General features: G+C 44.1%; 1 protein-coding gene across 8 annotated transcripts in view; it reads right to left on the bottom strand.

Annotated features, from left to right (window-relative positions):
- The window catches only part of tnk2b (tyrosine kinase, non-receptor, 2b), a 308,398-nt gene that overhangs the window by 124,089 nt on the left and 162,712 nt on the right, over positions 1-21,597 (bottom strand). For 4 of the 8 annotated variants that reach the window (XM_068042399.1, XM_068042394.1, XM_068042400.1 and 1 more), the window contains exon 1: positions 7,067-7,451. The exons of the other annotated variants lie outside the window; for them this stretch is intronic. In XM_068042399.1, coding sequence (XP_067898500.1) covers positions 7,067-7,129 — 63 coding nt within the window. In that variant the 5' untranslated portion in view covers positions 7,130-7,451. Of the gene's footprint in view, positions 1-7,066; positions 7,452-21,597 lie in introns of those variants that run through there. 8 annotated transcript variants of the gene reach the window in all.

The raw sequence follows: 21,597 nt of genomic DNA on the forward strand, positions 1-21,597 counted from the left end.
ACACAAAACTTTAATTGGCAAAAAACAGGAAAGGTGTTGCATCAAATGAACATATCTGATTAGAAAATGATTATTTATATGACATTTAATCACTATGTCACATTTTGTCAAAACAGACCTGTTAATACAGGTCAGTCTTTGGTAACCAACAGTATAAATGATTAAAGTAATGATTTGCAACAATACACTTTTATCAGTTAAAACATGACATGCAATAAGAAATCATCAACAGCAGAGGTGGATTCTCTCAGATTGGAGATCTTGTTTAATTTCATGAGACGCAAATTTTAATATTGTTTTATTAAGACTGTGCAGCATCATAGATTACTGCCTTCCTCTGTGTTTAATGGGGGGAATCAATTGCTCTCTGTATGAAAGTTGCTCTGTTTTACAAGGGTAGATATTGTTAAAAGAAAGAACTTGCATTTATATAGCATGACCATATAGCATGACCTCAGGATATCCCAAAGAACTTTACAGCCAATGAAGTTGTTTGAAGTGTAGTTCCTGTTGTCATATAAGAGTACTTGACAGCCAACATGTGCACAGCAATGTCCCACAAACAGCAATGAAATTATCTGTTTTAGGTGTTGATTGAGGAATAAATGTTGGCCAGGACACCGAGACAACCACCACTCTTCTTCAATGCTGTGGAATGCTTTCAGTTGACTTGAGAGGGCAGGCAGAGCCTCAGTTTAACATTTCATCTGAAATACACTATTTTCAGCACACAGCACTCCCTCAGTATTGCACTTAAGCGCCAGCCTAGATTATGTGCACAAATCTCTGGAATGGGGTTTGAATACACAACCATCTGACTCAGAGGCAAAAATGCTACAGCTGCACCAAAATAGGAAAATACACCAAACAGATAGTCTCAAACCTATTTGTGTTCCATCACTGGTATATTGTGTCACCATTCTGGTTGATACAGCAAATATGGCAGGTGGAATTCTTTAAACCATTTGAAAATCATTAGGATCACAATATTCCTCTTGATCATTTCCAAAACAAACATAGCATTTCACAAGAATTTTAAATTTCAGCCCTTTAATATGCATAAAATAGAATTTCATGCAAGGTACTACTGAAATAAAAACAGGCATTGTTTCAGTCAATGAGAAAGTCCTTCACAAACTTGATACAACTACACAGTTTGTAATAAACAGTCTTTCCGTCAAAATGTAGCCAAAAGTCACACAAGCAGGAAGGGAAAGCTGTGTCTCCAACTTTACAAAATGATTAAAAATCAACCTGAGAGCATGAGAACAGAATGATTCATTATTGGTGCAATACTATAGAGAGCTTGCATACTGCTTAATATTACAGATCACAGAGAAAACAACTCTGTAACTCCTTTAGGATTATGGATTTCTGCAAGACCACTACTGATGCTTAGCTGGCAGTGAACTTCATTTGAGTTGCGTGAGAAAAAGTGTTTTTTTCCCCAAGCGTCCCACTTCCATATGCTGCTCATTCTGGTGACCCAGAACAAGGGCTAAAAACTCACCCATAACGAGCTCAGTTGAGCAGGCAATCAGACATTATTTTATTTTGTCATGAAGATATGATTTTAATAATTAACTATAAATTTGATAAGGACAGGCTGGAGCACTGACCAAAGCCTAATAAGATTTGTTGCACCTGTTGTTCATTGCATAACAAACATATATAATTGAAGTGCTTCCAAAATAATGAAAGGAGTGATGAAAAATTGCAATATGGGCTACTTTACCATAAAAGCATTTTATTTAAGGCATTCATCCACATTAAAAGTTCACAGTGAGGGTAGCTAGAGGGAAAATGGAAGCAAAACCTGCCAGGAAGCTGAGCCCTGCCCCTTCCCACCATCAGTGGAGATAGGAGTCGAGAGTGGTGAAGAGGAAAAATGAAGCTCAGGGCCAGGAGGCAGCAGTAACCCTTACAGGCAGTTTTTGCTGTTTTCTGCTGCTATTCCATCCAATTGCAAAGGATAATCATGAGGAAAATAAGTATGCAATGAGTGAAATTATCTAGTACAGAAGAGGTTATAGATATCAGCCCTCACAAAAGCTTCCTGCTACTTAAATTAATGCTGTACAAGGGACAAATACTGACAGCACTTTTTAAGCTGTAAATAATTAACAGCCTCAAAAAAAACATATATGAAATCAAAAGTGCAATATCCTTAGCCTATAAAACACTCAGTTTGTTACCTTTGGAAGAATAACTTGCATTACAGGGCTCAATCACAACAACACTTGTACATTAAAAAAACAATTACTCATAATACTACACTGATTATGAATGAGTGAAAGAGCCACTTTAAGTGCAGATGCACCAATTCATTAAAACATCCTTTGGAGTAACAGCATAACACTAGTTTTAGCCACAGAGAATAGATCGGTCCAGACCTATAAAGGAAATCAGTGTGCGAGAGTGCAAACACAAGGATTTCAACTTTGTCTATAATTCAGTTTTTAATATGAAGCACTGAACTTGCTCGAACATAATCCACTTTTGTATAGGCCATCTTGAAGTATCAATGATGCAGCTGGGAGTTAAGTGTTTTCCCTCCAAAAGCACAGTGCTGTTACTGTTCTGTAAATGGCTTTAAGAAGCTGTGCTCTATGTGGCACATTTCACACTGGGCAAACGAATTTGATTTTGTGAGCATCAAGCAAGTTTGTTATCTGCAAGGCACACATCCTACATAAACAATGGTACAGAGTCAAAAATACTGTGCCAATTACAGTCTGCCTAGCAGGAAATGGAGTGGTCACGAGCAATCATCTCTTTGAGTTGACTGTGCAACGCCTCCTCTGGCCAAATATTTTTCATTCTGTAGCTGGTTAACAAAACAGGCCATCATTGGCTGCTGGCACACTCATCCACAATCTTTACTGCTTTTGAAACACTCAGGACAGATGTTTGTTATGCTCCTATTCTGAAATGGAAGGCAAATCTAGAGATTGCATCATATTGTTCAGTAACAAATAACATGTGGCCCATGTGATCTCCTGCACAGGTTTTGATTACCTGAAGGGGTCAGAGAGGAATTTTCCAGAGTATTTTTTCCTTTATTGTACCTCCTTTCCCTCTTTTTCTGCATCTCACAGAAGATTACATGGCTGCACGGGGTTGGGTAGAAGTGTCTAGTCATGGTGCTAAAGGCATCATGAGTGTGGGGTTGGCTTGATGCACCAGCTGGTCTTCTACTATGTCATATATATCTTTCCTCAACCCTGAAAGACTACTTGAAAGTCCAGCACCTCTGGAGTTACCTGAGCTGCCCCTTGCTATAGCACAGCGCTGTTGACTGGACCAAAGACTTGTACAATAAATACTGTGAACAGGCTCTCATTCTCAGCCAGAGAAAACACAGAGTGCACAAGACCTAAAGCAAACATATACATTTGCAAGTACATGCATGTGCCAATTGAAAGATTGTCTTTTCAAAAAGACAGAGGAGAAGTAGATTTTGGAACAAATCTGTTAATGAGGCAACACACAGCTTCAATTCCAGCCACAGTTCACAGGCTTGTTACCGGCCTGAACTGAGCATTCTGCAGTATAAAAAGCTCTTAAGTGTTGTGCTAACAGCATGAGTTTGACAATTTTTGCTTAGACAGACCCTGAGTATACAGTAGAGAGGAAATGAAATGTCACACTGCTAGCCATGTGCTTGAGGGGTGGGGGTGCAAGAGAAAGAGTGCATACAAAGTTGAGAGTTCAGAATAAAGAGGTCTATGTTCAAAAATTTGCACTTGAAATGAAATATCCCCCAATGTCCCCCTCTGAGAAAAATCTGACCTCTTTTACATTCAACACAGTTTTGACTGCTCAAGAGTATACACAGAAAGCATGTTTATTAGTATTTAAATAAGATGCGAATGATATGAAAGCTGCTGGGATGTAAGCTGCACATCAGGGCTGACTCTCGCCATAGGAATATGAACATCCGCCGTGCCAGTTTGGTAAGGTACAAGAATTTCATCTACCCAGTTTGAAAAACAACACTTGCAACAGCTGCAGCCTCAACCAGAGACAGGACACCAAGGGAAAGCCAGCAGAAGGATTGCTCCAACAAAACAGACAAAAAAAATGTTAATTAACTTATATAATGCAACATCCTTTTCCACGAACATGGTTAATTCTAAGGGATTTATTACAGTTATTGATTCAAAAAAGGTGAAGGCCTTAAATTAGCACCATTTGTTGCTCTTCCCCTTTCAATGTTCAGCTCGCATCTCTCATTTGAAAAATAGCCCTCAAATAAAAATGTGCCTGGTACAGATCAGACATACTATCAGCATAACATAAGTGACCTGTGATCAGTATCTGACCCAGGCCAAACCAGCTTGCCAATGCTTAGTGCAGTTACTACGAACATACATACGAACATATGAGTTAGGAGAAGTAGTAGGCCACACGGCTCCTCAAGCCTGCTCCGTCATTCAACAAGATCATGGCTGATCTGATTGTAACCTCAACTCCACATTTCTGCCTACCCCTAATAACCTTTCACCCCCTTGCTTATCAAGAATCTATCTACCTCTACCTTAAAAACATTCAAAGTCTCTGCTTCCACCGTGCAAAATGCAACCATGGGTATACTATGGTACTCAGTATCTAACAGACACTTCATGAACACTTCAATATGGATAATACTGACACAAAGTTTAAGCTCTTTGGGCCTTTTTCACTGTACTTCTTTTGCAGTGAGAAATAATCAATAGGTGTGCACACATCATTGCTCCATTCCTCATAACCAAAATGAATGATATAAAAACTACAAAAAACCCTCTCAAATCCAAACTGATATAGCAGCCTGCAATCACACAATCTTTTCTATTCCTTATTCTCTACCAGTTCACTGGCGGCCTCAAAGTTGTTTTTTTATTTATACACTTCCTTCCATCTGCTCCACACCTGTTTTACTGTTTGATTTCCTCTAAATTTCCGCTTTGCTCTGGTTTGCTTGCTCTCCTGCTTTGCTTTCCATTTCTTTTGCTCAATCACCAACCCACACCATCTGCATCCCAGATGTCACTGCAGTTGTATCACATGGCCTCACTGATGCATTCATCCACCATTGATGCAAGTTACAAGGATAACTACAACCAGCAAACCTAGCTGCTAATGGGGTCAGGTGGTTTCAGATTGATTAGCTGAATGGTTCAAAGCAACAACTTGCATTTATATAGTGTCTTTAACATAGTAAAATGTCCCAAGGCGCTTCACAGCAGCATTACCAAACACCGAACCACATAAAAAGATATAAGGGCAAATGGCCAAAACCTTGGTCAAAGAGGTAGTTTTAAAAAGAGTTTCTTAAAAGGAGGAAAGAGAAGTAGAGAGATGGAGAGGTTTAGGGAGGCAATTCCAGAGCTTTAGCGCATTGGCAGCTGAAGGCACAATCACCAATAGTGGAACGATTAAAATCAGGGTTACTTGAGGGGGGCCAGAATTGGAGGAGTGCAGATATCTCAGAGGCTTGTAGGGCTGAATGAGAGGACACAAATAGCTGTTCCCACCATCACAAGAACATTTCTGGAGCGCCTCCACATCAATAATACTGCCAAAGAGGACCTCATCAAGGAGATCTCCACTAGGCCCAGTGAGGCAAGGAATTTGACTTTTTTAAGTCAATTAATATTTATACTAATGTTTCCCCCAATAGACAATGGGAGAATACTTGACACAAAATGCACTTCTCGCTGCCTTCGACACTTACCTTCTATTTTACGGTTTACACACTGGAGGTTAACATAGGGTTAACTTTACGAAGTCTGTAGCGAGAGTCTTGCCTACCACCAACGTGCAGTGGAAAACTTTGGGCACTTTACCTGCGATTTTCTATCCAAGGTTGAAAAATTGCAGGCAACATGCCTGCAATTTTCCAATACTTGCTGGGGCCAGGTGAGGTAGCTTGCTGATGCCATCAACATAGACAATTTGCATTTTGTGAGGTGGCGGGGGAAGCATAAAAATTGGGCAGGGTTTCCATTCCTGATTATTTAATGGCTGCTGTTGGAAAGAACATGTATGGAAGTTGGGTGAGGACAGCACAGAACTTAGTCGTGGTTGAACTGCCTGAGGAGAGCAAAAACTGAGGAGAAAAGATAAACAAATATAACTGAAGCTCAAAAATAAATCCTGCAACACCTAAAGGGTCCATCAACATCTGAAAAGGGAAGACTGATGAATGTTTCAGGTGTAGATCTGACCAGACACATGTTTACAAATAAAACATTTAGCTGTCTTTTCTTTTTAAAAGAGGACGGTCCTGCTGTGTACTTCTGGAATTTTGTGCCTCTGTGCCAGACTTCCAGTATTTGCAGTTTTCTTCATTGCAAACGTAACCAGCTCATTCCAAGAGATAATTGCTGAAATGCAATCAGCACCAACTGATTGATAGATGACATTTTTTGCATGAAATCCTATTAGATCAGCTGTCCTCCAGCTGATCTTCCTTACAAGAAATGTTCACATTTTAAATGATGTCAAGTGGCTTCTAAAGAAATTATCCTCAATGTAAGGGACAATCGGTTACGGATCAACCAGGAAACCACCTTACAGCTTATTATGTACTATTTTTGATCATCCTTTGTTGTCACTTCTAAACTAAACCTATAAGATGTCATACAGCTACTGAGGTGCCTTTTATGACAGTAAGGGGTATAGTTTCCTTTGGTTGCGAATATAAATGACAGTGCAAGTGCAAAACAGAGAAAATTAGCTTATACTTGTATCGGTGATCAGGGAAAATTGCATTCCTAAATGTGTTAAGCTCCACACCAGGCAAACGTACCTGCACACATTGCAGATATCTTCACTATGAGACTGCCATAACAACATACAGCAAATTAGCATATATCCAGGTGTGGGATACTGAGAAGCTTCACGTGTCGTGTGCACTCACATTCACTCATGTCAGGTGCATGTGTGACATCAGTGAATTCTCTTTTGATACTCACCAGTCTTAGTAAAAAATAGCACAATCCCACTTTTTAAATCTAGGCCTGTCAACAACTGCAGCTCTTTTCCTAGTAATGCCATAAAAAATCAAAATCACCCAACTTACTTTATAAACATGAAAACGTGCCAGAAAAGGAATGGATCTCTTCAGCTTGTCAAAGCGACGCATGCCTGTGCCGTGTTTTGTTTCCCTTACTTTCTTAGTTATCAAGTTTATAATGTTCTGCCTTTAAGCAAGTCCAGAATTCCAACTTATCCATTCCACTCTCCCTGGAGTAAAAATTCCTCAACTTCCCATAACATGGAAAACTGCCGCTTTTTCTCAGGGGCACGATTCTACATCCCAACATTTTCCGTTTTCTTGGAATTATAAAAGTAGAACTCGTTTTGCATGCTCACTGTTTACGACTCAAGTGATTTTTTTTTTCTTGTCGATGGAATAAACAGCAGCTTTCTCCAATAACATTCGTCTCAAAGCTGCTATACACTATAGGAGTCGACTGAGTACTGAATGGTAAAACTGTACTGCTCTGCTATTCAACTGCAGCACAATTTGGACAGAAGCCAGGAGGTCAATATTAACTGGAGGATGGAGAGTTCATTTCCTGTGGGCCCCTCCGCTGATGATTTAACAAGGCAATTCTCCACGCCTCCTCACATACCGCCAACCTCCCCCCCCTCACCCCCTGTCCAACCAGCACAGGAGCACACAAGATAAAGCAGTGCTGTACTCAGCCCTGTATTTAAAGCTGGAGAAGGCTAATCTGCGGTTTCTTGTATAAATTCCCAGTGAAACCAGTCAGAAGTGCAGAAACTCTCAGCTGTGCACTCTCTAGCATCCATTCAATTTAAAGGGACACTGTTTTTAACAGAAGTCTGATGACAATTGCCCTTTATTCTTTAAAAAGCCAGCTGTCAAATGTGTATTTTTCATCAAAATGTTATCACATGCAAGTGATAGTTTCAATGTAATATACAAGCCGTGCACTTGCAAACAGACGGGAAAAAAAATTCACCCGCCATTTTATTGTGAAGGTAGAGCTTTCATGATTCAAGACTTTCAGCGATTCCATTATAGACAAGGATATGAGAATTCTCCAACAGTGCCAGACCAACAAAACTCTCAAGCAAGATAATATAGATTCTGCAACAGTTTCTGCGATATATTATGGAGCGGTCTATTTATATCTTAAGCATACCGGCAACAATTCTTAGATTTTTAAAAGAACAAAATTTTGCACTACTTGATCTATAAACATAATTCTTTTGGGCCTCCTTATCTCGAGAGACAATGGATACGCGCCTGGAGGTGGTCAGTGGTTTGTGAAGCAGCGCCTGGAGTGGCTATAAAGGCCAATTCTGGAGTGACAGGCTCTTCCACAGGTGCTGCAGAGAAATTTGTTTGTTGGGGCTGTTGCACAGTTGGCTCTCCCCTTGCGCCTCTGTCTTTTTTCCTGCCAACTACTAAGTCTCTTCGACTCGCCACAATTTAGCCCTGTCTTTATGGCTGCCCGCCAGCTCTGGCGAATGCTGGCAACTGACTCCCACGACTTGTGATCAATGTCACACGATTTCATGTCGCGTTTGCAGACGTCTTTATAACGGAGACATGGACGGCCGGTGGGTCTGATACCAGTGGCGAGCTCGCTGTACAATGTGTCTTTGGGGATCCTGCCATCTTCCATGCGGCTCACATGGCCAAGCCATCTCAAGCGCCGCTGACTCAGTAGTGTGTATAAGCTGGGGGTGTTGGCCGCTTCAAGGACTTCTGTGTTGAAGATATAGTCCTGCCACCTGATGCCAAGTATTCTCCGAAGGCAGCGAAGATGGAATGAATTGAGACGTCGCTCTTGGCTGGCATACGTTGTCCAGGCCTCGCTGCCGTAGAGCAAGGTACTGAGGACACAGGCCTGGTACACTCGGACTTTTGTGTTCCGTGTCAGTGCGCCATTTTCCCACACTCTCTTGGCCAGTCTGGACATAGCAGTGGAAGCCTTACCCATGCGCTTGTTGATTTCTGCATCTAGAGACAGGTTACTGGTGATAGTTGAGCCTAGGTAGGTGAACTCTTGAACCACTTCCAGAGCGTGGTCGCCAATATTGATGGATGGAGCATTTCTGACATCCTGCCCCATGATGTTCGTTTTCTTGAGGCTGATGGTTAGGCCAAATTCATTGCAGGCAGACGCAAACCCGTCGATGAGACTCTGCAGGCATTCTTCAGTGTGAGATGTTAAAGCAGCATCGTCAGCAAAGAGGAGTTCTCTGATGAGGACTTTCCGTACTTTGGACTTCGCTCTTAGACGGGCAAGGTTGAACAACCTGCCCCCTGATCTTGTGTGGAGGAAAATTCCTTCTTCAGAGGATTTGAACGCATGTGAAAGCAGCAGGGAGAAGAAAATCCCAAAAAGTGTGGGTGCGAGAACACAGCCCTGTTTCACACCACTCAGGATAGGAAAGGGCTCTGATGAGGAGCCACCATGTTGAATTGTGCCTTTCATATTGTCATGGAATGAGGTGATGATACTTAGTAGCTTTGGTGGACATCCGATCTTTTCTAGTAGTCTGAAGAGACCACGTCTGCTGACGAGGTCAAAGGCTTTGGTGAGATCAATGAAAGCAATGTAGAGGGGCATCTGTTGTTCACGGCATTTCTCCTGTATCTGACGAAGGGAGAACAGCATGTCAATAGTCGATCTCTCTGCACGAAAGCCACACTGTGCCTCAGGGTAGACGCGCTCGGCCAGCTTCTGGAGCCTGTTCAGAGCGACTCGAGCAAAGACTTTCCCCACTATGCTGAGCAGGGAGATTCCACGGTAGTTGTTGCAGTCACCGCGGTCACCTTTGTTTTTATAGAGGGTGATGATGTTGGCATCGCGCATGTCCTGGGGTACTGCTCCCTCGTCCCAGCACAGGCATAGCAGTTCATGTAGTGCTGAGAGTATAGCAGGCTTGGCACTCTTGATTATTTCAGGGGTAATGCTGTCCTTCCCAGGGGCTTTTCCGCTGGCTAGGGAATCAATGGCATCACTGAGTTCCGATTTGGTTGGCTGTATGTCCAGCTCATCCATGACTGGTAGAGGCTGGGCTGCATTGAGGGCAGTCTCAGTGACAGCATTCTCCCTGGAGTACAGTTCTAGGTAGTGCTCAACCCAGCGGTCCATCTGTTTGCGTTGGTCAGTGATTATGTCCCCCGATTTAGATTTGAGGGGGGTGATCTTCTTGATGGTTGGCCCAAGAGCTCTCTTCATGCCATCATACATTCCTCTGATGTTTCCGGTGTCTGAGGCCAGCTGAATATGACTGCATAGGTGTTGCCAGTAGTCGTTTGCGCAACGCCTAGCTGTTCTTTGTGCAGTACTTCTGGCTGCTTTAAGTGCTGCGGATGTTAAATCGCTGGGGGCTTTCTTGTAGTTCAAAAGTGCAATGCGCTTAGCGGCTATGACAGGTTCCAGCTCTTCATTATGAGATTGAAACCAGTCTGCATTTCTCTTCGCACTTTTGCCGTAGGTGGTCAAAGCTGACTCATAGATGGCGTCTCTGATGTGGGCCCACTTGGTCTCAGCATCCCCTGTGGGAGTATTTTGAAGGGCTGTTACAAGTGAATTTAGAAATTTTTGTAACAGCTGTGGGTGAGAAATTCTGCTCGTGTTGATGCGCGGATGGCCCTTCTGCTTGGAATGATGCAACTTCTTTGGTCTGAGTCTAACCTTGCTGCACACCAGGGAGTGGTCGGTGTCGCAGTCCGCACTGTGGAAGCTGCGTGTGATTTGAACACTGTTTAAGGCGGCTCGCCTTGTGACAATGAGGTCTAGCTGGTGCCAACGACGTGATCTTGGGTGCCTCCATGAAACCTGGTGACAGGGTTTAGTGTGAAAGAACGAGTTGGTGATGCAGAGGTTATGATAGGTACACAACTCAAGCAGTCTCTGCCCGTTCTCATTCATCCTTCCAACGCCATAGCGCCCAAGGCAGGAGGGCCATGAGTCATGGTCGGCCCCAACCCTGGCATTAAAGTCCCCCAGCAGGAATAGGTGTTCGGTGTTGGGGATGCTGCTAATGATGTTATGGAGTTGTTCATAGAACTGGTCTTTAGCTTCAGGTGCGGAGCAGAGTGTTGGAGCATAGATGCTGAGTAGGTGTACTGGACCAGAGGTGGTGAGCAGTCGGATGGACAGTATGCGTTCCGAGCCATTTGAGGGAGGCTCTATCATGCTGAGCAAGGAGTTTCTGATGGCGAAGCCCACTCCATGCTGTCTTGGTTCTTCAGGATCCCTGCCCTGCCAGAAGAAGGTGTAGTCTTGCTCTGCTAGAGAGCCACTCGCGGGGAGGCGAGTCTCCTGAAGTGCTGCAATGTCCACATTGAATCTACTGAGCTCGTTGTTAATGATGGCGGTCTTCCGAGAATCGTTGATTTGTGTAAGGTCTTCCGACGGGCCAGGACACATAGTTCTGACGTTCCAGCTTGCAAAGCGAAGGGCTGGTACCTTCTTTCCTTTTTTCATGTTGTTTGGTGCGGTGTATCAGTCCACCTTTCGGGCAATGACCCTGAGCTCCAAGCACCCATTGAAGCAGGCAGACTGTGGCGGGACAGAACCTTATTGACCGGGGGCTACCCGGTTTGAGGCGGGCGGTAGCTGTCCAGTGAGGTGCAATGACCTCTCCCACCGACAAAGGCAACCCGTGGCGCCCAGTTTCTACGCCAATTTATCTGGACTTATAACCCGTAACTGCTGCCTTCCGTGTTGTTTTAGTCGCTGTGAGGCAACTATGGAGTGACCTCTCCATGGCGCATGCCTGGGCAAATTTATGGAGGTTGAGAATTGCCCAGTCGTCAAAACCCCCCTCTCGGCCTTTCTGGTGGGGTCCAAAGGAGTGCAGGACACGACGTTTGGCACCAGTATGGCTGCAGGAACTGCCGGAAACATGCCAAAGGTGACACATGACCGCCTACGGGGTTCCGCTCCGGATTTTCTGTTAGGGTTTACTCCCTTAGCCTTGGTCTCTCCCGAGACGCCCACAAGGCAGTGGGGTTGTTGGGGCCCCTACACAGGTGTAGGATGGTGCCGGTGGGAGGAGGGGATGCAAGGGGGAGGGGTAGAGGGAGGGGGTGGGTGCAGGGGAAGGGGGTGCGGGGTGAAGATGGTGCGAGGGGGGGGCGGGCTGGGACGGGGTTGTGAGGGGGTGAGCTGAGAGGGTGGAGCAGGGAAGGGGACGGGGGTGGGGGGGGGTGGAAGGGGGGTAAAAGGGGGGGGAGGGGGGGTGGAATCTGGTGCAGGTAATAAGCCATTTCCTCAGTGCCCACCATCGACGTCCGGAAAGCTCATCCACGTCCTTCGGGAGGTGAAGCATCATTTGGCAGACTTAGAGGTGATTACATTTGCTAAGGGTTTTTTTTTGCAGTGGTTTAAATAAAAGCATGCAGCATTGCCGACAGTGCGCTGCAGATGCTCTCCGAGCCATCTCCCGCGGGCGCTTTGAAGTTGCGGCCGGGGGGGCCGTTCGTGGATGTTTTGGGTGTTCGGGGCACCTTTTCACAGGACTTCTCTCTAAGTACTATTATAAACATAATAGTACTTAGAGAAGGGGGGAACAACGCAGTAGAGCAGGAGCAGTCAAAAGGAAACAGAGACCTGAAACAGCCAGCCACCACCCCCCACCCACCCCCCCCCCCCAACTACAAGAACAACGAAGCAGCTGCTCCGCTACAAGATTCAGGACCCACGCAGTTTGGGAATGGGAGCAGTGCCATCAGAACTGAGAGAATTAACACCCTGATCAGGAGCAGGAAAGGCAGAAATAAAGCAATGGTCCTTTATGGCCAGCTCATTAACTGATATGCAAGTTTCACATGAGCAAAAACACTAGATTTCTGTCACTAACAAAGCCAACTAAAACCAGACGGTACCACCACTGCTGATCCTAAACCTAATTCAGTGGCCTAATTCAGCAGCTATTTTCTTCAAAATGCAATCGAGCAGTAATCCTGAGCAGAGGAATTCTAACGCAATTTCTAAGACTGTTGAACACCAATAGTGTTGACCAGCGATAGGCCTTTGTCTACACTAATGGATACCATTGTTACAATTTGTCTCGAAATCAAGTACATTAAGCCTCATCAGACACAACTGTAAATTTGTCTGCCGCTGGAGCAATTAAAGAAAGACATGTGCTGAGACACTTGTATCCAGTCTGGATCACAAGGGGATGTTATTTTTACATCCCTGTAATTATGCTATTATGTAAAGAGAGAAAGCGCTGTAAGAATCTATTCCCATAAAGTGAGACACACAAGACTCCTTCTAAGAGCAACTGATTCCACTGAACGCAAGAATGTACTAATGGCTGACCCACATTGTAACAATGATATAAAGAAAGAGAGAAATAAAAAAGGCAGAATCAGAGATGGATGGAGTTTCATAGGACCCAACATTTCAATCAGAGACACAGGACTTTAGCCTGGAGGTGAGTTCTGGCAGAGGTTGTAGTAAGGTTGGGAAATCCAGAACAGGCTTCCCGAATATACTGCTGAATTTAACTGCAGAGCTCCTGATAGCATGGGTCCCACCCACAGCTGAAGCCTACAAGAGTAAAGAGGTGTGTTTGGGGAGTGAAAAAAATCATTGCGGGGCGGCTCCCAATCATTGGGATGGGTGGCGTGGAGGCAATTGGAATGGTGGTCTAAGGCTCCCGATCGCGGGGGGTCAGATGGTGATCCGTGGGCCGTGTTGGCAGACAGAGCGCAGGGCAAGTAAGCTAATCTAGCCTGGAGAAAATACTCCCGCTCCTCCTGGCACACAAGCATTGCTGTAAAGGCACTTACCTCACGGATTGAGCCCCTCTTATCCTCTTTAAGCTGCCAAGTTTCCTGAGCCTGGGAAACCCAGCAGTCTGTGGTTAAAATAGAATGACTGTTAAAATGAAGACATGCAGTCCATTATAATATGTAAAAGACCAACCGACTTCCCATGAGCGGATTGGTCGCCCATCTCTCCTCCCAGCTCCATTAAAACCTGAAGTGGGCAGGTTCAGTTCCTGTTCCAGATATTTTGTATTTTAACCTCTTGACACAGCCCCACGCCACCCATTTTGGGGAGTTAAAATTCAGCTGAGAAGGTCCAACTTAGCATGAAGCTTGCATGGGGACAGACACTGGATAATGGGAAGTAACAGAAATAAAATTTAGTTTGCCAAGAAACAAAGCCCTCCTCTCACCCCTTATATTTCTCCTCCTCTTGCTCTGTCTCTCTGTTCTCTCCTATTCACCCTTCCCATTTTCCCATCCCTCTCTCCTCACCCTTCACCCCACCTTCTTCTTAATCCCTACACCTCCTCTCACCCTCTTCTCCATCCCTACTCCTCTCTCCTTCTAGACTCTATTTTTCCTTTACCATGTAGCAGTCCTCTTTCTCTCACTTGCTCCTAACTCCCTTTTGCCCTTCCCAACCCCATTCCCCTCTCCCATTTTGCCATCCTCTCACTTTCCATCTCTAAACCGAGTTACCATTTTCTCCTTTATTGACACTTCCACTTCTCTGCTCTCCCCTATCCCAGCTACAAACCCTCTCCCCTTTCTCGCTATCCATCCCTCCTCCATTTTTGTCTCCACCTTCTCCTCCTCTTCCCAGCCCACTTACCTTTGGTCCTCTTCCACATCTTACCTATCCCTTTTCCCAGCTCCCTCTAACCATTTCCCCTCACCCTCTTCCCATTCCTCTCTCCCTTCATCCGCTGCGTTTTCTCCTATTCCCTCTTCTCCTGTTCCCCATCCACTTTACCCCTTCCCCAAAATTCTCTCCCCTTTCTTCTTCTCTACACTCTCCATCTTCCCCTTTCCCTCTTCCTTCCCTATCGCTTCAATTCTCCTTTCTCCCACCTCCTCGCCTCCATTGCTCCCTTTCCCCTTTTCCTGCATCTCCTCCTTCTCCATTGCTCTACTTATCACTCTTCATACATTTTTCCCCTTGCCCCTCTCCTCCTCCCCTCCAACTCTCCTTTCCTTCTCCATCTCCCACCTGCTTCCATTTGCAGATGTCAACAGACAAATGTCTTGCATTTTCAGTTCTTGCTTCTGATTTCTTTTGCAGTTCTTCCTTTTACCTCTGCAAGTAATGTCCCTGTTGTACACCGTACTTGGTAGAAGTTAATTTCTCAGACATAAGAATAAGAACTGACTACAAAAGCACAGCCTACTTTTCATAACCTGAAACCCAATTTTTTAAAAACAAATCGTTGACTGACAACCAGGAAAAGGCCTGATCTCTTTATAGTTGTAGTGTAAGGTATTTGGCAGCAGGGTGCGACAGAGGGAGTCACAAAGAGAGCATCAACAATGGAGCAACAATTTACAAAGCTTCCTTGATAATATGGCATTTTATTAGCTCTCAACAAGCTTGTTAGAAGGGTTCACTGTATTTAGAAAGTGCTAAACTTTGCAATTCAGATTCTATAAATTATATAATAAAAAATACATTATACATGTGCGCATAATCTTTGTGTCTGTCATCTACACCACGCTTAAGTCTGTATGTCAACTGAGTCAATTTCCTTCTTTCTCATTGGTTCAGTCTTTTTTCTTCTTTCTGATTAGTTGTTTTGATATTTTCATTATTCCACAACCATATTGTACAATTTCAATTTTCCTCCCAAACACATTCCACTAAAAAGCTTCTACACAACCATATTCTACCCAAACACATTTTAGCATTTTGTTCTGACCCATTCCCTCCTGATCTCTCTACATACCTTCAGGAGCTTGTTCCTCTATCCACTCCTGCAGAAAGAAAAAAAGGGAAAGTGAAAAGGAATGAGAAAAGAAATAAAGGAGAGAAGAGCAAAAGCAAAGAAAGGCTTTATGATGACAAAATACAGAAAACGAGGCTGTTGCAGGGAAGAATAGAGTGGGAGAAAAACCATCAGCGAGCAGGTGAAATGGGCAACTGAGAGAAAGACAAAACATTCTCAGGAACCAGGTGATGGATGGGATGGAGAAAAAGACAAACACACAAACCTTGTGCAGGTGGCGGAAGGGGAAGAGGTTGACTGACCCTATGGGGGGTTGGTTGTGGGGGGGGGGCAGGGGTTGGGGGCAAGAGACAGCAAGACCCTACTGAGCAGGAGCAACTTCAACTATGAAACCTATAGTTTGAATAGATTATAGTGTGTACCGACTACTTGACTATAGCACTCACACTTGGTGCCAAGTTATAAAGTTGATCAATCTGAAAAGCAAAATCATGCCAATCGAACCCCCTGTCCAGATCTTTAGCTGCAAAGGCATGGAGCCAGGTATGAGTGGGAGGGCATTTTAAGGATCAGACAGGCCCTGGAACTCTTATCCAGAAAAAAGAGAGATGGAGTTGTAGTACAATCAGAAAATGCGGCCTTTTGTTTGCTGCCTACCTCTCTCTGAGCACTCAACTTCCAGAGTGAGGAGGAATTTGAGAAGCTACATGGGACAAGGTACAATCAGTGCAGCACTCTGAATCAGTCCATGCATTCTGCTGCAAGGAGAGATTGGGAGCTTTCACACTCTTTCCCATCAGTAGGTGGAGTGCAGATACTTCATACAGAGGGTACATTTTTTTTCCGAAAGCCAGACTACTAATTTAGTATTAAAGTGAAGCGCTGTACCATTCATATAGTGTCCACTATATAGACCAATATAACCTCAAACACTCATTCAGTGTTGTGAATATGTATGATGGTTGAATTAAATATGAAATGGAATAAGAACCTTGCTCCCATCCAACTTTAGAAAAAAACTTTTATGTAAGAAAACTTTCTCTCTGCTGCCTCACACACAAACCCTGTGCAAGTGGTGGAAAGGAAAGGCAGAGGTTGATTGACCCTTTTGGGGGTTTCTGGGGGTGGTGGGGGGAGAGAAGAGATAGCAAGATCCTTATTAAGAAGCAGCAACCCTGCCTCTTTCCTCCCCATTCCCAGCTGAGTTTTTTTCCTCTCTACTCCCTTTCACTAGTTTATTCCTCTCCTAGTCCTCAGCTAATTTTCTTCCCCTCTGCAATCCCTCCCAACTCCACACCACCTCCATCTCCTCCACTCAAAGTGTCAAACTAAGACCGGAGCAACCCCCCCTCCCCACCCCCCCGCCACCCATTCCTTCTGGTATCACCCTCAAGGCTCTCTCTCTCCCTGATGAATGTTGCGTAAATTCCTGAACAGGCTTTTGCCACCTAATCCCAATCTCCAACCACAACTCAGTACTTGCTGACTACCATCTTGCTCACTGCCATCTTGCTTGATATCTTGTAAGCCTCAGAAATGGAGTACAACAACAACAACGGAATATGTGGGAAATATATATATTGTTACGACCAGGTGAGGCAGGGGTTTAGGGCTCCCCTCTCAGCCTTTGCCTGGTTTGGCTATAACAGGGTTTAATTTTTAAAACGCCATGTTTTTAGCTTCCCCTCAGTGAATCCTTGTTCACTGCTCTCCAATTGTAATGGCAAAGAAATCAACCAGACAGGCTTTCTTACATTTAAACAAGAAAGGTATAAGTTTATTAACCTTAAAACTCTAACTCAGTTAAAACTAAGAATACGTGAAGCAACAATGCTAACATGCATACGCGATAAACACACATGCAAATAGAGACAGAGGAGGAGAAAGAAGGGGAAAGGTTTAAAGTAATAGCTGGAGTTCAGTTACTGGCTTTTGGGTTTGATGAAAAGTCTTTGACTGCAGTTGTCTTGCAATTCTCGTTGGGGCCCAGTTCACACTTTCAAACTTGTTTAGCTGCAGGAGTCTTCTCTCTCGAGGTCTGAGTGGCTTCTGGATCCCTGGAATATTGTGAGAAAGAAAGAGGGAGACCCCTGCCTCCTCTGTTGTCTTCAAATTGCAGTCTCTTTTCCAATTGTTCTGTAAGCACAATTCAAAACTCCAAGTTGGCTAGCAGATTAGCCATGTGACTAACCCCTTATTTGGAACAACTGCTCCTGCGGTTTGTGGATTTCAAAGCTCTCGGTGGGGGGCGGGGGTGGTGTAGTGCTGTCTCTTACACAGACAAGATGTGGATCACTGTTGCCCAGACCAATCTTTATTAATTGAATCAGTGAGCAGTTCCCATTGTCTCCTTTTTTGAACTGTCTTTTAGAACACAAAACGAGCAGTCATGTTTCCAGCCACTGTCCTTTTAGAATGCAATTATGTGCAGCCATGTTTTAGTGGTCTTTAAACCAAGTTATTTTTTTTAGTCCTGTAACTGTTTAAAATTAATGTTCCATATGACAAAATTAACATGTCTCATTTTGGCAGGTGTGGTTTTCATGACAATATGAGAGAGAGAGAGAGAGAGAGAGAGAGCGAGAGAGAAAGTAAGAAATTGGGGGGGGTATACAGAAGAGAGGGAAGACAGAGTGCATAAGACTTACAAAACAAGTCAGAGAAAAAGACTGAGAAAAATTGTTGCATATAGACACACACACTACAAAAAAAAAGCATGAAGCAGCCATAGAGAGAGTAGGCCATTTAGCCCCTTCAGCCTGTTCTACCATTCAATATCATGGCTGACCCATGGCCTAATTCCATATACCCGACTTTGTCCCGTATCCCTTAATACCTTTGGTTAATAAGAATCTATCAGTCTCAGATTTAAAATTAACAACTGATGTAGCATCAACAGCCATTTGCAGAAGAGAGTTCCAAACTTCCACCACCATTTGTGTGTAGAAATGTTTCCTAATATCACTCCGAAAAGGTTTGGTTCTAATTTTTAGACTATGCGCCCTCATCCTAGACTCCCCAATCAGGAGAAATAGTTGCTCTCCATCTACCCTGTTTCCCTTAATATCTTGAAACCTTTGATCAAATCACTCCTTAATATCCTAAATTCCAGGGAAGACAACCCTAATTTGTGTAATCTCTCCTTGTAATTTAACACTTGGAGTCCAGGTATCATTCTGGTAAATCTACACTGCACTCCCTCCAAAGCCAATAGGTCCTTCCTAAGGTTTGGTGCCCAGCATTGCTTGCAGTGCTCCAGGTGTTGTCAAACCAGGGCTTTGTGTAGCTGAAGCATGACCTCTACCCCCTTTTACTCTAGTCTGCTAGATATGAAGGCCAGCATTCCATTAGCCCTTTTGATTATTTTCTGTATCTGTTCATGACATTTAAATGATCTATGCACCAGAACCACCAAGTCTCGTAGGATCATCACTGTTTCTAGCTTTTCACCATTTAGAAAATGCCCTGTTCTATCCTTTTTGGTCCAAAGTGGATGACCTCACATTTGCCTGCATTGAAGTCCATTTACCACAGTTTTGGCCATTCACAACCTATCAACATCTCTTTGTAATTTTATGCTTCCATCCACACTGCTTACAATGCCACTTATCTTTGTGTCATCAGCAAATTTAGATATGTGGCTTTCAATTCCATCATCGAAGTTGTTAATAAAAACAGTGAATAATTGAGGCCCCAAAATAGATCTTTGCAGGACATCACTAGTCACCTCCTGCCAATTAGAGTACTTACCCATTATCCCTATTCTCTGTCTTCTGCCACTCAGCCAATTTCCTAACTAATTCAATAATTTGCCTCCAATTCTATGAGCTACAACTTCAGCGAACAGCCACTTATGAGGGATTTTATCAAATGCATTCTGGAAGTCCATACAAATAACATCTATAGACATTTCCCTGACAACTATTTCAGTCACCTCTTCAAAAATTCAATCAGATTTATGAGGCATGACCTACCCTTTGCACAGTTATACTGGCTGTCTCTGATCAGCTGAAAATCTTTAGTCTCCAACAATTTCCCAATAACAAATGCTAGGCTAACTGGTCTATAAATGAAGATGAACAGAAAGAGAAAAAAAATGGGAAAGAACTGGAAAACACTCAAGAACAGAAACAACTTTTGTGCCCCTGAACAAGAGCACAGAACTGGATAGGTTTGTCCCGATGAGACAGGGAAGGGATGGTAGGGTGAAGGAACCTTGGATGACAAGAGATGTGGAACAGCTAGTCAAGAGGAAGAAGGAAACTTACTTAAGGTTGAGGAAGCAAGGATCAGACAGGGCTCTAGAGGGTTACAAGGTAGCCAGGAAGGAACTGAAAAATAGACTTAGGAGAGCTAGAAGGGGACATAAAAAAGTCTTGGTGGGTAGGATTAAGGAAAATCCCAAGGCGTTCTACACTTATGTGAGTAACAAGAGGATGGCCAGAGTGAGGGTAGGGCCGATCAGGGATAGTGGAGGGAACTTGTGCCTGGAGTCAGAGGAGGTAGGGGAGGTCATAATTGAATACTTTGCTTCAGTATTCACTAGTGAGAGGGACCTGGTCGTTTGTGAGGACAGCGTGGAACAGGCTGATATGCTTGAACAGGTTGAGGTTAAGAGGGAGGATGTGCTGGAAATTTTGAATGATATGAGGACAGATAAGTCACCGGGGCCAGACGGGATATACCCAAGGATATTACGGGAAGCGAGGGAAGAGATTGCTGTGCCTTTGGCGATGATCTTTGCGTCTTCACTGTCCACTGGAGTAGTACCGGATGATTGGAGGGTGGCAAATGTTGTTCTCTTGTTCAAGAAAGGGAATAGGGATAACCCTGGGAATTATAGACCAGTCAGTCTTACGTCGGTAGTGGGCAAATTATTGGAGAGGATTCTGAGAGACAGGATTTATGATTATTTGGAAAAGCATGGTTTGATTAGAGACAGTCAGCATGGCTTTGTGAGGGGCAGGTCATGCCTCACAAGCCTTATTGAATTCTTTGAAGATGTGACAAAGCACATTGATGAAGGAAGAGCAGTGGTTGTGGTGTATATGGATTTTAGCAAAGCGTTTGATAAGGTTCCCCATGGTAGGCTCATTCAGAAAGTAAGGAGGCATGGGATTCAGGGAAAGTTGGCTGTCTGGATACAAAATTGGCTGGCCCATAGAAGTCAGAGGGTAGTAGTAGATGGAAAGTATTCAGCATGGAGCTCGGTGACCAGTGGTGTTCCACAAGGATCTGTTCTGGGACCTCTGCTCTTTATGATTTTTATAAATGCCTTGGATGAGGAAGTGGAAGGCTGGGTTAGCAAGTTTGCCGATAACACGAAGGTTGCTGGAGCTGTGGATAGTGTGGAAGGCTGTTGTAGGTTGCAATGGGACATTGACAGGATGCAGAGCTGGGCTGAGAAGTTCTGGTCGCCTCATTATAGGAAGGATGTGGAAGCTTTAGAGAGGGTGCAGAGGAGATTTACCAGGATGCTGCCTGGACTGGAGGGCATGTCCTACGAAGAAAGATTGAGGGAGCTAGGGCTTTTCTCATTGGAGCGAAGAAGGATGAGAGGTGACTTGATAGAGGGGTACAAGATGATGAGAGGCATAGATAGAGTGGATAGCCAGAGACTTTTTCCCAGGGTGGAAAGGGCTATCACCAGGGGGCATAATTTTAAGGTGATTGGAGGAAGGTTTCAGGGAGATGTCAGAGGTAGGTTCTTTACACAGAGAGTGGTGGGTGTGTGGAATGCGCTGCCAGCGGTGGTAGTAGAAGCAGATACATTAGGGGCATTTAAGCGACTCTTGGATAGGTACATGGATGATAGTAGAATGAAGGGTAGGTAGTTAGTTTGATCTTAGAGTAGGTTAAAGGTTCGGCACAACATAGTGGGCCGAAGGGCCT

The sequence above is a fragment of the Heterodontus francisci genome, chromosome 11 (assembly GCF_036365525.1).
Source record: "Heterodontus francisci isolate sHetFra1 chromosome 11, sHetFra1.hap1, whole genome shotgun sequence".
NCBI classification, from domain to species: domain Eukaryota; kingdom Metazoa; phylum Chordata; class Chondrichthyes; order Heterodontiformes; family Heterodontidae; genus Heterodontus; species Heterodontus francisci.